This window comes from Heloderma suspectum, chromosome 5, assembly GCF_057233095.1.
Source record: "Heloderma suspectum isolate Gila_16-S chromosome 5, 16-S_ref, whole genome shotgun sequence".
In the NCBI taxonomy this organism is placed as follows: Eukaryota; Metazoa; Chordata; class Lepidosauria; order Squamata; family Helodermatidae; genus Heloderma; species Heloderma suspectum.
Window position 1 is genome coordinate 91,244,461 of NC_139462.1, and position 13,342 is coordinate 91,257,802.

The 13,342-nt window shown below is 41.0% G+C and overlaps 1 protein-coding gene across 1 annotated transcript in view; it reads right to left on the reverse strand.

Moving 5' to 3' along the window:
* The window catches only part of SLC7A2 (solute carrier family 7 member 2), a 62,527-nt gene that overhangs the window by 21,119 nt on the left and 28,066 nt on the right, over positions 1–13,342 (reverse strand). Inside the window, exons 2-4 of the mRNA XM_084856666.1 lie at positions 6,378–6,768; positions 3,480–3,635; positions 1,356–1,521 (exon numbers count right to left, since the gene is read on the reverse strand). Of these exons, the coding sequence (XP_084712792.1) occupies positions 1,356–1,521; positions 3,480–3,635; positions 6,378–6,753 (698 nt within the window). The 5' untranslated portion in view covers positions 6,754–6,768. The remainder of the gene's footprint in view (positions 1–1,355; positions 1,522–3,479; positions 3,636–6,377; positions 6,769–13,342) is intronic.

Consider the following 13,342-nt stretch of genomic DNA (forward strand, 5'->3'; position numbering starts at 1 on the left):
AGTCCATCCTAAAGGAAATCAACCCTGAGTGCTCATTGGAAGGACACATAATGAAGCTGAAGCTCCAATATTTTGGCCACCTAATGCGAAGAGAAAACTCCCTGGAAAAGACCCTGATGCTGGGAAAGACTGAAGGCAAAAGGAGAAGGGGACGGCAGAGGATGAGATGGCTAGATAGCATCACGGATGCAATGAATATGAACTTGAGCACGCTCCGGGAGAGAGCGCAGGACAGGAAGGCCTGGCGTGCTATGGTGCATGGGGTCACGAAGAGTCGGACACGACTGAACGACTGAACAACAACAACAACAACATATTGTAAAGTTTAAAAGTTCTTTTACAAGACATCTTACCAAAGATTGAGGGTCCTTCCCACAGCCAAAAAAGATATCCCATTAAAATATCACATCTCACTACTTTCTTCACCTTCAATCTGCTACGGAACTTTTAGCTTTACATCAATTCTAAATTTTACACAATAAAACAAGGATAAATCTCATTACATAGTTCATAGTTTAATTGTGTTTCAAGGTCTCCATTCTATGCAGAGGAATTGGCAGCATTTGCCTATAATGCTAAACCATAATTAAGCACTACATAAATGAGCAAAAAGGAGCCCATGCAAAGCGCTGGATGAACACACTCTCCGCAATCCCTCTCCTCCTATGCGATTGGGAGGAGGAATAAACCAGAGTTCAGTTTCACTTTAGGAGATTCCTAGTTTGTCATTATGTGCAAACCAGGAATTGAGCTTTAAAATAACTACTTTGTGAAACATGCCAGAAAAACAGCCCAAGGTTTGTTGCTGGCTGGTTTAGTAACTGACTCAAGTTTCTTTTGGACCATGATTCCTGGTTTACAACAAGCCAGAAATCTGTTAAAGTGAAACTGAATTATGTTTTATTCTGTATGGAAGGAGGAGAAGGGAGGGAGGACTGTGAAAGCCCAGCACTTTGCAGGGGCTCTTTCCTGATCATACACTTAGTGCCAAACCATGGTTTACTGTTACATGCAAACACTCCCAAAGAGAGGCGGGGAGAGCAATCCTATGGCCACTAGACACTGTCTAGACCATAGGATTTGTCAGTTTCTGGAAATCAGGGTCGGATGACCTCAGTTTCCAGAAGCCACTCTCCCCACCCCCTTGTAGCTGGCATAGTTCTTTCCGCACCACCACCAAAATGCACGTCGAGACACAAATGCAGGGCAACTAGAACACAGAGAGGATCCCCTCCATTCTCTGTCTGCCCTACACTGGATAGGTGTCAGCCTCCAAGTTCGGATGCTGGTGTCTATCTTGATAGGAATGCACCCTTAGAGACAAAGAGAAATAGAACATCAAAACCCCATATTACTTTATTTGTGCTGTGACGTTTATAAGAAATTCCTCTGTTTTCTTCCAGTTACTAATGTCGCCTTTCACAAAACCAGAAATCATAACGAAGAAGAGGACCAAGATGTTAACAGCAGTGAAGATTTTATTCACCCATGCGGATTCTTTTACTCCAAATGATAACAGACCTATAAAAACAAGAGATTCTTTTAATAAGTAACATCATATTAGCATTTCTAATATTATGTTTTCTATTTGTTTACAGTATTTTTGTTTTCCGTGGTTATCACAAATCACTGGTTCATGTTCTTACCAAGGTGGAAATTATGTACACACAATGGGATTCAGGGTACCTGCCACTACATGCACACGTCTGCTTTGGGCATACATGCATAGTGTCAGATTCCTTTTGAGGTAGAACAGGGGTGGATAACTTCAAGGGCCCTGGGGGCCATTTTCACCCTAGATAGACACTCCATGAGATGACCACAGGAAAAAAACACTGTTTTGCTGCCAACATTCAGTGCGAACTGTTACAGCACTCTACAAGGCTCAAATTCAGCTTCAGAACAAGCTAAACGTGAACCTTTTCACATTCCATAGAACTAAAGCCGCCATTTAAAAAAAGAAAGAAAAAGGGGGGAGGTTCCATGAGGTGGGGCTGGGCCACTGAGATAGGAGGATAGTGGGAATCATATGTATGTGAGTATCACCTAATGTAGGCGCTGCACTATACATGCAGTTGCAGATACAGGAATGGGTGTCTGAACCACTGTGCATATAAGATTGCTGGATGGTGAATGTGTACATCAGCCCTATCTTAACAAAAAAAGTATCAAGTTCCTTATTCAGCAATAGTCAGGAGCCCATGCTTATAATAATGTAACATTAAATGTGCTCTGTTTTACTGGGAAAAAAGCCATAAACCTATAACCAGTATTAAGAACAAAGTTATCTATCTAACTCTTAATGAATGAGAATAATCCAAGTGCATAAGGGCGCAATCCTATGGCCGCTAGTCGGTGGCTAGGCGGCCATAGGATATGTTGGTTTCCAGCAACTGACCTTCCCCCCTCCCGCACTGCCTTGCAGGCAGCACAGAACAGCCCTGCGCTCAGAAGAGGAGTGCGGAGCGGCGAAAACGGGGCATTCAGGGGCAGGGAAGGCAGAAATGCCACTATGACACATCCAATGTGTCATCCAGCAGCTGCTTCTCCCGCTCTGCCTTCCTGCAGCTAGGCAGCCAAAATTGGCTGTCTAGCCACAAATGCAGGGCAGCTGAAGCGCGGAGGGGACGATCCCCTCTGTGCTTCACCTGCCTTGCATTAGATAGGCAGTCACCTCTGAGTTCAGAGGTGGCCACCTATCCCAGTAGGATTGCTCCCTAAATGAATAATTTTAAAATAAATGTTTCATCTTAAATTGAAAGGTTTCATTTACTGGATTAGGATTTTCATTGTACTTTCCTAAATCAGATTGTATCATTGTACAAGCCCTATCCACTATATACACAAACATGCCCACAACTAGTTGAAGCAATTATAATCTTAGAACTGCAAGGGTATGCATGCACGTGGTTCAATATCCATTGGAAACTACTAAGATATCCTAATTGCGGTTTGACTATATTATTCTGGAAGCCTGTTTAAGATAATGTTGGAAAAGAAACAAAGTAGCAGAAAACAGTGCAGCCAGAGGGCAGTATCCAATGCCACCGCTGGGCTAGCGGGAATGACCGCTAGTGCAATGGGAAACTACTGCTTGCTAATGAAACCGAAACTAGCCGAAACTACCATTTCCTGAATGGGACAAGTCAGTGGAGCTCACAGAAGGAAGCTCCACTGACCTGTCTAATTCTGGAAGTGGTAGTTCAGCTAGTTTCCTGGGTTGCAATAGCGAGTGCTAGTTTCTCATTGCACTAGTGGTCATTCCCAGCAGCGCAAAGTGTTTAGAGATGGTAAATTGCCAGCATTCAATACTGCCCAGAGTACAAAAATCAGAGCCAGATTTTTTGGTCCACAGGTTAATAAGTTTCCGAAGATTGCAGATACAAAGCATTTGAGATAAGGAAGCATACACTATGGATTCTTCCCCTTAACAAAATCACACTGAATATAATAAAAACAAATGATTAAAATATTTTTACCTGCTAGGAGCAATATAAGACAAACAGCAAAAAAATCTGGATATTCTGCTAGACCGGAATAATTCATTCTGAAGTAGGTCCTGAAAAAATAACCAATTTGTTTCCCAAGGAGTTCATCAAAGGTGCCACTCCATGCTCTCGCTACACTTGATGTACCTTAATAAAATGTAACAAAATACTGTAGATTTTGCAAATTTCAGTGATATCGTTAATATTCTAGATCACAAAATCTACCTATATTTACAAGTCATTATTAAATCTTCTGAAGTTGTTGAGTCCTAAATGTGTAGAATCACACTGAGCCTTTATTTATTCTTGATATGGTTTTATTAATGTATAAATATATGCTTCACTCTCAACTTTCCTGGGAACCCCTCCATTGCAGCAGAAACTTAATGCACCCTAAAAATATCTGGATATAGTGGTGGTACTTGAGATCTCAAGATCCAACTTGAGATGTTAGAACAACTGATACTAGATATAGTTAAATTTTTTAATCTTTACTGTAAATAACTGAGTGCAAGTTCAGAAGTTTGATGAGATTTCTAGGCAGAATATCCCAAGGGATATAGCCATATGGAGGAAGCAATGCCTGCCTAACCCATCATGTTCCCAGTTACAGCTGTTGCTTCCTGGCAGTGATTCATGTGAGTGCAATGACTGAAAAGTGTGTCTTTGTGCTCATGTGAGTAACTGCTGAGAATCTGCAGCTGTAACTGAGGAAACAGAATGGTACAGTTCTTCTTCTATAAAGCTACATTCCCAGGACCACATGAGTTTCTCTGTGCGGAGGGACTGTCAAGCACCTGAACAGGTTTCAAGCGTTGATGGCATTTTTAGAATTTCATTTCTAAGAAGATCTATTGATTCTGTGCCAGGCTGACAGAATGGTTTTGAAGATTAGTGAGTGTTGCACTTCACATGCCTCAACAGTAAGATACATCCTCTTGCTATTCCATCTTCCATAAGAGAAAATACAGCACCATACAACAGTTTAAGGCAGGAAGTACAAAATAATTCCTCTAGAAAGTATTCACGATGCTGGATGTTAGCCAGGACATCAAAAGCTTAGTCCTCTTTGCTTTGTCATTATAAGCAATCTGGGTCTTCAGTTTTATGCTGCTCCCAGGGAGTACAGCTGTATCAACAGCGATCTATAAGTAACCTGCTCACCCAAGTCCAGTAACCATCTGAAGGTGCCATGTAGCATCCCAACCATCTCTCTCTCCCCTTCTGAGATATTTCAAGATGGAGGGAGGGATTATTGCCAATGTGGATGTAATGCTGCCACTCTCTTAATCATGGTTAAGAGATCATTAGTGGCCATAACGCTCACACACTCCTTCCTTCTTCCAGCACCAACTCCCTCCTCTCCTTCCTTTGCCTGAACCACAGTTTAGTGCTGGTACAGATGTAAAACTGTGATCAACACAAACCAAGGTTCTCTTTTAACCTGGACTGGCAAGCCCATTTCAAACTCTGGTTAAGAGAGCAACCCTGGTTAAACACTACTGCATATGCAACACTAAACCATACATAATTGTATTATAGGGGTATAGCTCTATAGAAATCTTTCATTTATGTGGTATTTCACTATTATTTTATTTGAGGGAAAAATAGCTGTAAAAGCTTTTTAGTGCTACTTAAGAAATCAATTAAAAAATAAACAAGTGATAAAATGGTGCCCACTAAAAAGGTTACACTGAATGTGTACTGAGCTATGATATATTCATCAGCTCTGCAAGTTACTGCCCACCTCAAAACTACACCTCTTTTTAAAAAAGGCAGAATAGTACCGCTAATGGCATCTATACCTGTGGAGATTGTGTTAGCCTTCCATCCTTATTTTTTTTAAAAGTTGGTCTTTCTGCAGTAAGAAAAGAAAATGGAAGCAGCACTAGGAAAACATGGGAGGATTACAAATGGATGACATCATCATGTGGATCCCCATCCCTAAAATGTGGGTGAATGAGCCATGGGAATTCCACAATAAATGCCTTGCCTGGATTCTAGAATCAGCCTCAGTAACTACAGGTTAGTTTGACTATGGTGTGTTCCATTTCACTGCAGGGAAAATATAGCATATGAAACTACCCACAGAGACCCACAACCCTTATTTTACTGCTGTATACCATGGTATTACTAGAAGCATCATATTCCAACAACACAGAACAGTGTCTAGATATGCAATATGTGAATAACTATAAATGGAAAGAAACTTAGCATCTTCTACAATTTGCTGGTTTTATTTATACGAGAACATAGTTATACTCACCATTTTTCCATTCTAATTTTTGCCTGAAAAATCAAGTATTTTAGTTGAGTGGCATATTTTATTTATTCATATACACCCATCTTCCCCAGCCTGGTACCTTCCAGATGTTTTGGACTACAACTCCCAGTATTTCTAACCACTGTCCATGTTGTCTGTGGCTGTTGGGAATTGAAGTCCAATACATCTGGAGGGCACCAGGCTGAGGAAGGCTGATGTACACCAGCAGGATTATTCACAGAACTATTCAAGCTGTTGAGTTCATTTGGTTTAAATAATTATTACAGGGGTCCAAGACCCTATACTTGAGCTTGGAGAAACTTTTACCTAGCCCATGTGTCATTCATTTCTCAATACTCCAATCCATAACAAGTCTATCCCCCTCTCATATTGCTAGCTGCTGGATACTGTCCCATTTACATCACTGCCAGTAACTACTAAAAGGTCAGGCATGTTTAGAGCATGTCCAGAAGTGCCCTCCCTCCCTCCTTCCCTCCCTCTCTCGCTCATACACACACACACACACACACACGGATTGTCCAAAGTAATGAAGAACAGCCAGGGGACAAAGCCAAACAGGCTGTAGCTGGCATTTTCCTAACAGCCCCAAGGTCTTTCAAACTTACCTATAACATAGGACAAGATGAGATTCCAGCCAGTAATAAAAGCCCAGAGCTCGCCAACAGTTACATAAGTGTACAGATAGGCAGAGCCAGTCTTTGGAACACGAGCACCAAATTCTGCATAACAAAGGCCTGCCATCACAGAAGCTAAGGCAGCTATGAGAAAAGAAACAACAATACTAGGTCCAGAATCTGCTTTTGCAACTTCTCCAGCAAGGACATAAACGCCAGCACCAAGGGTGCTCCCTACGCCTAGGGCAATAAGGTCCACAGTGGATAAACAGCGACATAATTTGGAATCTTCAAGGCTGTCCAGAGTTACGATTTTTCTCCGCAAAAGGCATCGGACAAATGACAAGGTTGGTCCGCAGGTGATCATTTTGGATGAGGAAACCTGAAAAATGAGAGAGATTACTACAAAACAATACTACCTATACGATGCCTATACAATCCCCAATTTTATCGTAGCATAACAGAATATACATTTAAGGGAAATTATACCCTTTTATCACCAACAAATTAAAAGTTGTACAGCACTTAAGGGATTAATCTTACTTTCAGGGAGGTTGAAAACATGTTATCTGGGCAGCTCCCTGATGATTTTATGAAGGTTCAAGTACTTGGTGAGCACTAACATGTTGGAACTTAACTCAGGGCAGCTTCTCAAAATATATTTTGCTTAAATCTCAATCTTCTCACAGGTAAGAAAACATTGGTATCCTTATAGAACCCAGAGTGGGCATCTATGGCTACTCATATAAAAGTCATAATGTGAGAAACGGTTCCAAGATTGGCTGTGCCTGTAAATAAAGGCTTAGGATGAGGGGTGTGTCAGCAACGCAGACAAATACACCAATGGAAACATTCAGAATCACTGGAGAAAACAAGAAGAATTTATGACCTTTCAGGCCAAGATGATTTAAAACAAATTAACTTACAGTGAAATCCTGTACATGTCTAGTCAGAAGATATTTTTTTTATAAAAAACACCTTCAGATGTTAGAATATTTTTAAGCAAAATGCAAGTTACAAAGCATTGTAAACAGAAATTAAAAGGCAATTTCTCTACCACATGAGATATCTCTCTTCCCTTGCAAACTTTAATCTCACCAGCCTATTCACTCCTACTCCTGCCTCTGCTAATGCATCTTACTGTTCCTACTGCAGCCTTCACCTTCTAAACCAAAACCTTATCCCCTAATTCCAATGAAACAATTTCTATCCCATAAGCCACACAGTCTTCATCATCCTAATCCATAGGAAGGTTGCCCTCTCTCATAATGCTGCTGTTGCTGCTTTCCTCTTGTCCTATGCAGAGTATCCCCAAAGAGCTGCAGCAAATGTGCAGCTGTTACTCATTTCATATGTCTTAGTTCAAGATACCTGTTCTCAGCATACCATATCTAGTGGGAATATCAGATTTTGCACCATTAAACACAGTACTTTAATTTGCATCCAATGGTGTCCATCCACCAATGGAATGGCATCTGTCAAGGGAATGGATTCACCCTCCTGCTTGCAGCCTCCCACCACCCCAACTCATATCTACTACATAGGGTTCCCTAACCCTGCAGGAGAATCACAGACTCTTACTAGGTGGCGCATGTAACAACATACTCCCTCCCTTGCCTCATCATTCTATTATCTTTTTAAAAAGTCTTTAGAAGCTAAGCATTCCCCTCCTGGTAACTTCCAGTCTTGCCTCCCAAAGCAGCTGGATAAGGAAGCCTAGCCAACCTCAGAGTCTATTAGCCAGAATCAATGATCAAGCTGTCATGTCTCTTAAAACATTTTCATGGTTGTTTGTAAATTTTCAATTATGCTTCAATTACTGACCCCATTAAGCACCATAGTAAATTTCTAACAGTGCAATCCTAAACATGTTTACTCCGAAATACATCCCACTGACTTACTTCTGGTAAGTGTGCATAGGATTGCAGCCTGAAAACAGCTAAAATGTAATTTTCAAAATGTTGAAAATAACTTAAGAGAAACTTTTCATATGACATTACGGTCTTTCCAGCTGTGCCCTTCAATAACGGAGGGCGCAATCCTATCAGGATAGGTGGCCACCTCCAAACTCAGAGGCGACCACCTACCCAATGCAGGGCAGCATTTCTGCCTTCCCCGCTCTGGAACACCTCCAGAAATGCCCCATTTTCGCCACTCTGCACTCCTCTTCCAAGTGTGGAACCATTCTGAGGTGCCTGCGAGGCAGCACAGGAGGGGGGAAAGGTTGGTTCTCAGGGAACCAACCTTGGAGCGCGGGCTCTGAGGTCGGTTCCCAGAAACCCATGTATCCTATGGCTGTCTATCCACTGACTAGCAGCCATAGGATTGCTCCCTTAATTACAGTATAATCCAATTAATTATTTCATTAAACTAATGTAGACTTTCAGCATTAAATTGTCCTTCTTGGGTACACTGTCTTCCACTTGAGTGTATTTTTTTATTTGTCTATATTCTATCAAAGTAATATTAGGATATATACACGCTAGATTTTATGTTTTTAACCTACAGACGGGGAAACATCCTTAGAAAAGCAGAGTTGTTAAGTGTTTCAGACATTCCATGTGTTGTTCTGTTTTGCTTTTTATACTTTTAAGTATTCAACATAGCTTCTATGTTTAAATGTTCATTACCATCAGCAACCCACTTGAATGCTTTCCAAGTTACTAAACTATTACTGTAATTTATCAAAGATAAACATGAAATTGCTGAAGTACAATTCATCAAGAGATTAAGCTCGATTTCCTATGCTTTGAATAAGGACATCAGGACAAAGGCTGTGTTGTTGTTGTTTTTATCACACTACATATGTTGATCGGCTCACCATTGCAATGATGTCTATATTATCACCCAACAACATTTTGTGAATGACAACAGCTAAGGTAATTATCTCTGTCTGTACTTTATGTAACTCAATTCCTTTTGATAACTCAGTGTACATCTCCCCCCACAGTGTGTGTGTGTGTGTGTGTGTGTGTGAGAGAGAGAGAGAGAGAGAGAGATGCATGCATGCATGCATGCATGCATGCCAATTTCAGGTTAACACTTAATGCATCTGATGAAGTGGACAGAGTCCATGAATGTTTATGCCAGAATAAATGTGTTAGTTTTTAAGGTGCCTTAAGATTCTTTGTTATTTATAGAAAAGTAACTCACAGATTTAACACGCACTACTCAAAGCTTACTTAGCATGGAACTTGTTTTAACAATCTACTTCAATACCAACTTATTTTCAATCCAACTTTTACTCACCTAACAAATAGTGTTCAGGTTATGCAGTTCTGTTTCTCTTAGGTGCTGCAGGCAGCAAATGGTTCAGGAGGATTTTGCTTAAATATCTGCCTTAAAAAGTGGTGGTGTAAAGCAGCTTGCTCTAAGGGGGTGGAGGAAAAATAGCTGCAGGTGATTGGATGGCACTGTGCTTACCCACCTATTTGCCAAACCAAAAAAAAAAGAAAAAAAGTTTTGCTATTCATACAAGTAATTCCCATTATATACACAAAGTGAAGTCACACTGGCTTGTTTTCCTACTTAAACAGCAAACTGGGCATACACTGAATATTGGTCCACGAAGCTAGTTTAGTGATTGAGCATGTCTAATAGCAATGAAAGCTTTCATTAGTTTAATTGGTAGATCAACTAAAGCAGCCTTCCTCAACCTGGCATCCTTAAGATGTGTTGGACTACAACTCCCATCTGGGGGGTGCCAAGTTGGGGAAGGCTGAACAAAAGCTACACACTCCAATCCAACTCAAAATTGCATGTAAAAAAGTGGTTTGCACATGACCAGCTGTGCCAGAGCATGGAGCTATGTATCCTGCGGAAAGCAGTGCTGTGCTAACAAACACCATCCACACCCAAAACAATACATATGCAGAAGCTTACTCCCATATACTGGTCATGTCAGGATGGGGCACCCCCACTGAGTAATTGAGGGCAGCATGTTTTAATCAAAGGGAGGGGGAATTTTGGAAAACAAGCTGGTGAGGGGGAGGATTAAACTTCCCCTACCTGTGCACAGTGGTCCTGATCCAGATCAGGGCCTTGCATGCTCACCTGTGACTAAAAAAGGGAGGGTTGGCTACATGCTACTTATTTAGTGTATCGTGTAGTTTTACCTTTATAAGAAAAGCTGAAACTAGCTCCCAGTGTTGGCTCCAGGTTTTTCAGGGGCCTTGGGCAAGGTAGCCTCAGTGGGCCCCCTCCCTCGGTGAGTCTACTTTCTTACCTCCATTGCTACTGGCTGCTATTGCTCCTCCTCCCCCCCCCCATCATTGCTACCACTTGCTTGCTTGACAGGCGATGACATCTGCTGCTCCTCCTTCTCACCACCACCATTGTCTGGGCCAGAGCAAACAGGTGGCAACAGTGAAGAGGAGGAGCAAATCCAGGGATGTCTTGTTAGTGGGCCTGTGCTGGGGTGAGGGCCCTTGGCAGGTGCCCAACCATGCTTACCCATGACACCAGCCCTGCTAGCTTCCAACAATGTGATCAGCATAGCCACAATAGGTATGTACATTACCTTTTTCTCATGGCTGTTATGGATGTCTATTGGATAGTACCCACAATGAGTAACAGTTCTCTCCCCACTACATCCAGGGCAGTTTTCAGACCATTTAAAATATTTGTGGCCTTTTTGAAGAACACATTTGAAGTGAAGGGATGCACACTTATCCACCTATCCGCACACATCCCCTTAAAAAACCCAATGCAATGCTGTCATTCCCTCTGATTAACACCAAACCATTCACCAACATTTTCTTCTCTCCCCCCGCCTCTACTCTGCAGCATGGCTGCCCCCTCCTAGAACTGGTGCTAGGTTAGAGCTAGTACCATAGCAATTTTAAGACTGAAGCCATTCTCATTATGCTTCTTGTATACATAGTGAGGCTTCAAGTCCAGCCTCCTTGTTGATGGCCTCCCACTGATGAGCAAACGCCTTTTTATTTAAACAGGCATTTTGCATACTGGGTGGTTTTGTTTTTTTCTGCTGCTCTGGGTTTTAATCTGCATTTCTATTTATTTATGTTTTTAACAGGCTTTCCCCTCCAGCTTTATTGAACAACCATTATAGGGCTCTCCAAAATGGCTGAATGGCTTTGTTGTGGGGGTAGAGTGGTAGAAGCCTTAATGCGTAAGTTTTTTATGTAATTTTTACAGATATGAGTGAAATAGATTACTTATACCTATTTATTTAAATACCCCGAAAGGACCTCTGAGATATATTTGGCTTTTTATTGGCTAATAAAACAGTAGTGAAAATAGTTGCCAAATCTATTTTCTGCTGCAAAGACTTGTAAGAAAATTTTGCCGATTTAAGGGCACAATCCTATGCATGTTTAGACAGAAAAACATCCTGCAATGCTGGGAATTGTAGGACTTTTTCTGTCTAAATATGCATTGGATTCAGTCTTTTCTTGTTTTAAATTTTAATCATTTTCACTTTTTCATTTTATATATGCATTTATATTTTAACATCGTTTTATGTATGAGGATGTTTGTCTTGGATGTTCTGGTTGATTTTTGAATGGGTCTGTGATGGTAAAATAAAACTGAATTGAATTGAATGACAGTCTCATCACATCTAGTTCTGCCACTATTCTCTCACATGAAACTACACCTTTAACAAGAAGGAAACCAAGAACAAGTAGAGTTGTATCCAATGTCAGTTCTAATTAGAGTAGGCCTACTGAAATAAATGGGACTTAAGTGAGCCATGACTAATTTAAATTCCGTTCATTTCATTGGGTCTCCTCTCCTTAGTAGAACTGACATTGGATACAATCATAATGTTTCTCCCTTTTAGCAGTCATCCACTTAACTAACAGTTGTTTGAGAACAGGATGCTACACATCATCTAAGAGCAAGTACAACATTACAGATATGTTCTTGAGACCATGTTTTTAGCACTGAGAAAGGCAATTCTCAATCACAGTGGCACAGCAGAGGCATGGCCATGCATTGCATGAACAACTGGGTATCATTAGATTTGAACAGTGCAATTGTACGAACAAAACCCATGCAGGACCTACCATTTGCTCCAGCGTGTAAACAATATTTATTTACACACAGAGCACAGAAAGTAAAAGAGAGCAGAATCCGAGGAGGGGTCATCTACTGATTTTTGTCCTAAGATCAGTGCAAGAGGTTTAGTGGGGAAACACACATGTATTATAAACACAGTTTTAGTTAAGTTCCTTCCCCAACTCATAGGGAACCTTTCTGAAACCCCATCTCTACCCCCAGCAATAAACTCCTTAGTACAAGTCTGGTGCATAAAGGCCTGCACAGCTAGTATACAAAACTCAGCTGTCAGAATACACTTAACACAAGTGCATTTTTCCGCACAGTGGCTACAACCATCTCAATTTGAAACTTCAATTGTGTCAGCTGGAGGAAGAAGCTCACGTGAGAAGCTTGTCCTATGATCATTGTCATTTGTCACAAGGAACAAAGTTACAAGAGAAGAGCCCACTATGGTTTCCAGGAAGAATCACGTGGCAGGTCCCTAGAACCTTCATCAGAGAGCCATAAATGCAGGAGACCAAAAAAACAGCAGAGCAGAGTCAGTACTAAAAAATCCATACACATCTTTACCTTAACTAATCTCAGAAACTAGAATATTTTGCAGCATGAACAGTCCACATCCAAGCAAAACAAATAGCATATATTCTAATACTAACTTAGAATATATTATCTATATGCATCTCTTGAATCCATCAGTGGCGTATCATTCAAGGAATAGTAACTATATGTTTGCGGGGGTGGGGTGGGGGGAGAAATAACTTATCCAAAGTCATGGATTTGATCCTAACTTACAGTTCAATCCTACAAATTTCTATTCAGAAGTACTTCCAACTGAGTTCAATGGACTTCAGTGCAAGCAGTACTGAAGTTTACCCAAGCAAGTATCTCTTAACTATGTATTTGCTAAGCAGCACAAACAGTCAGTGCAATGA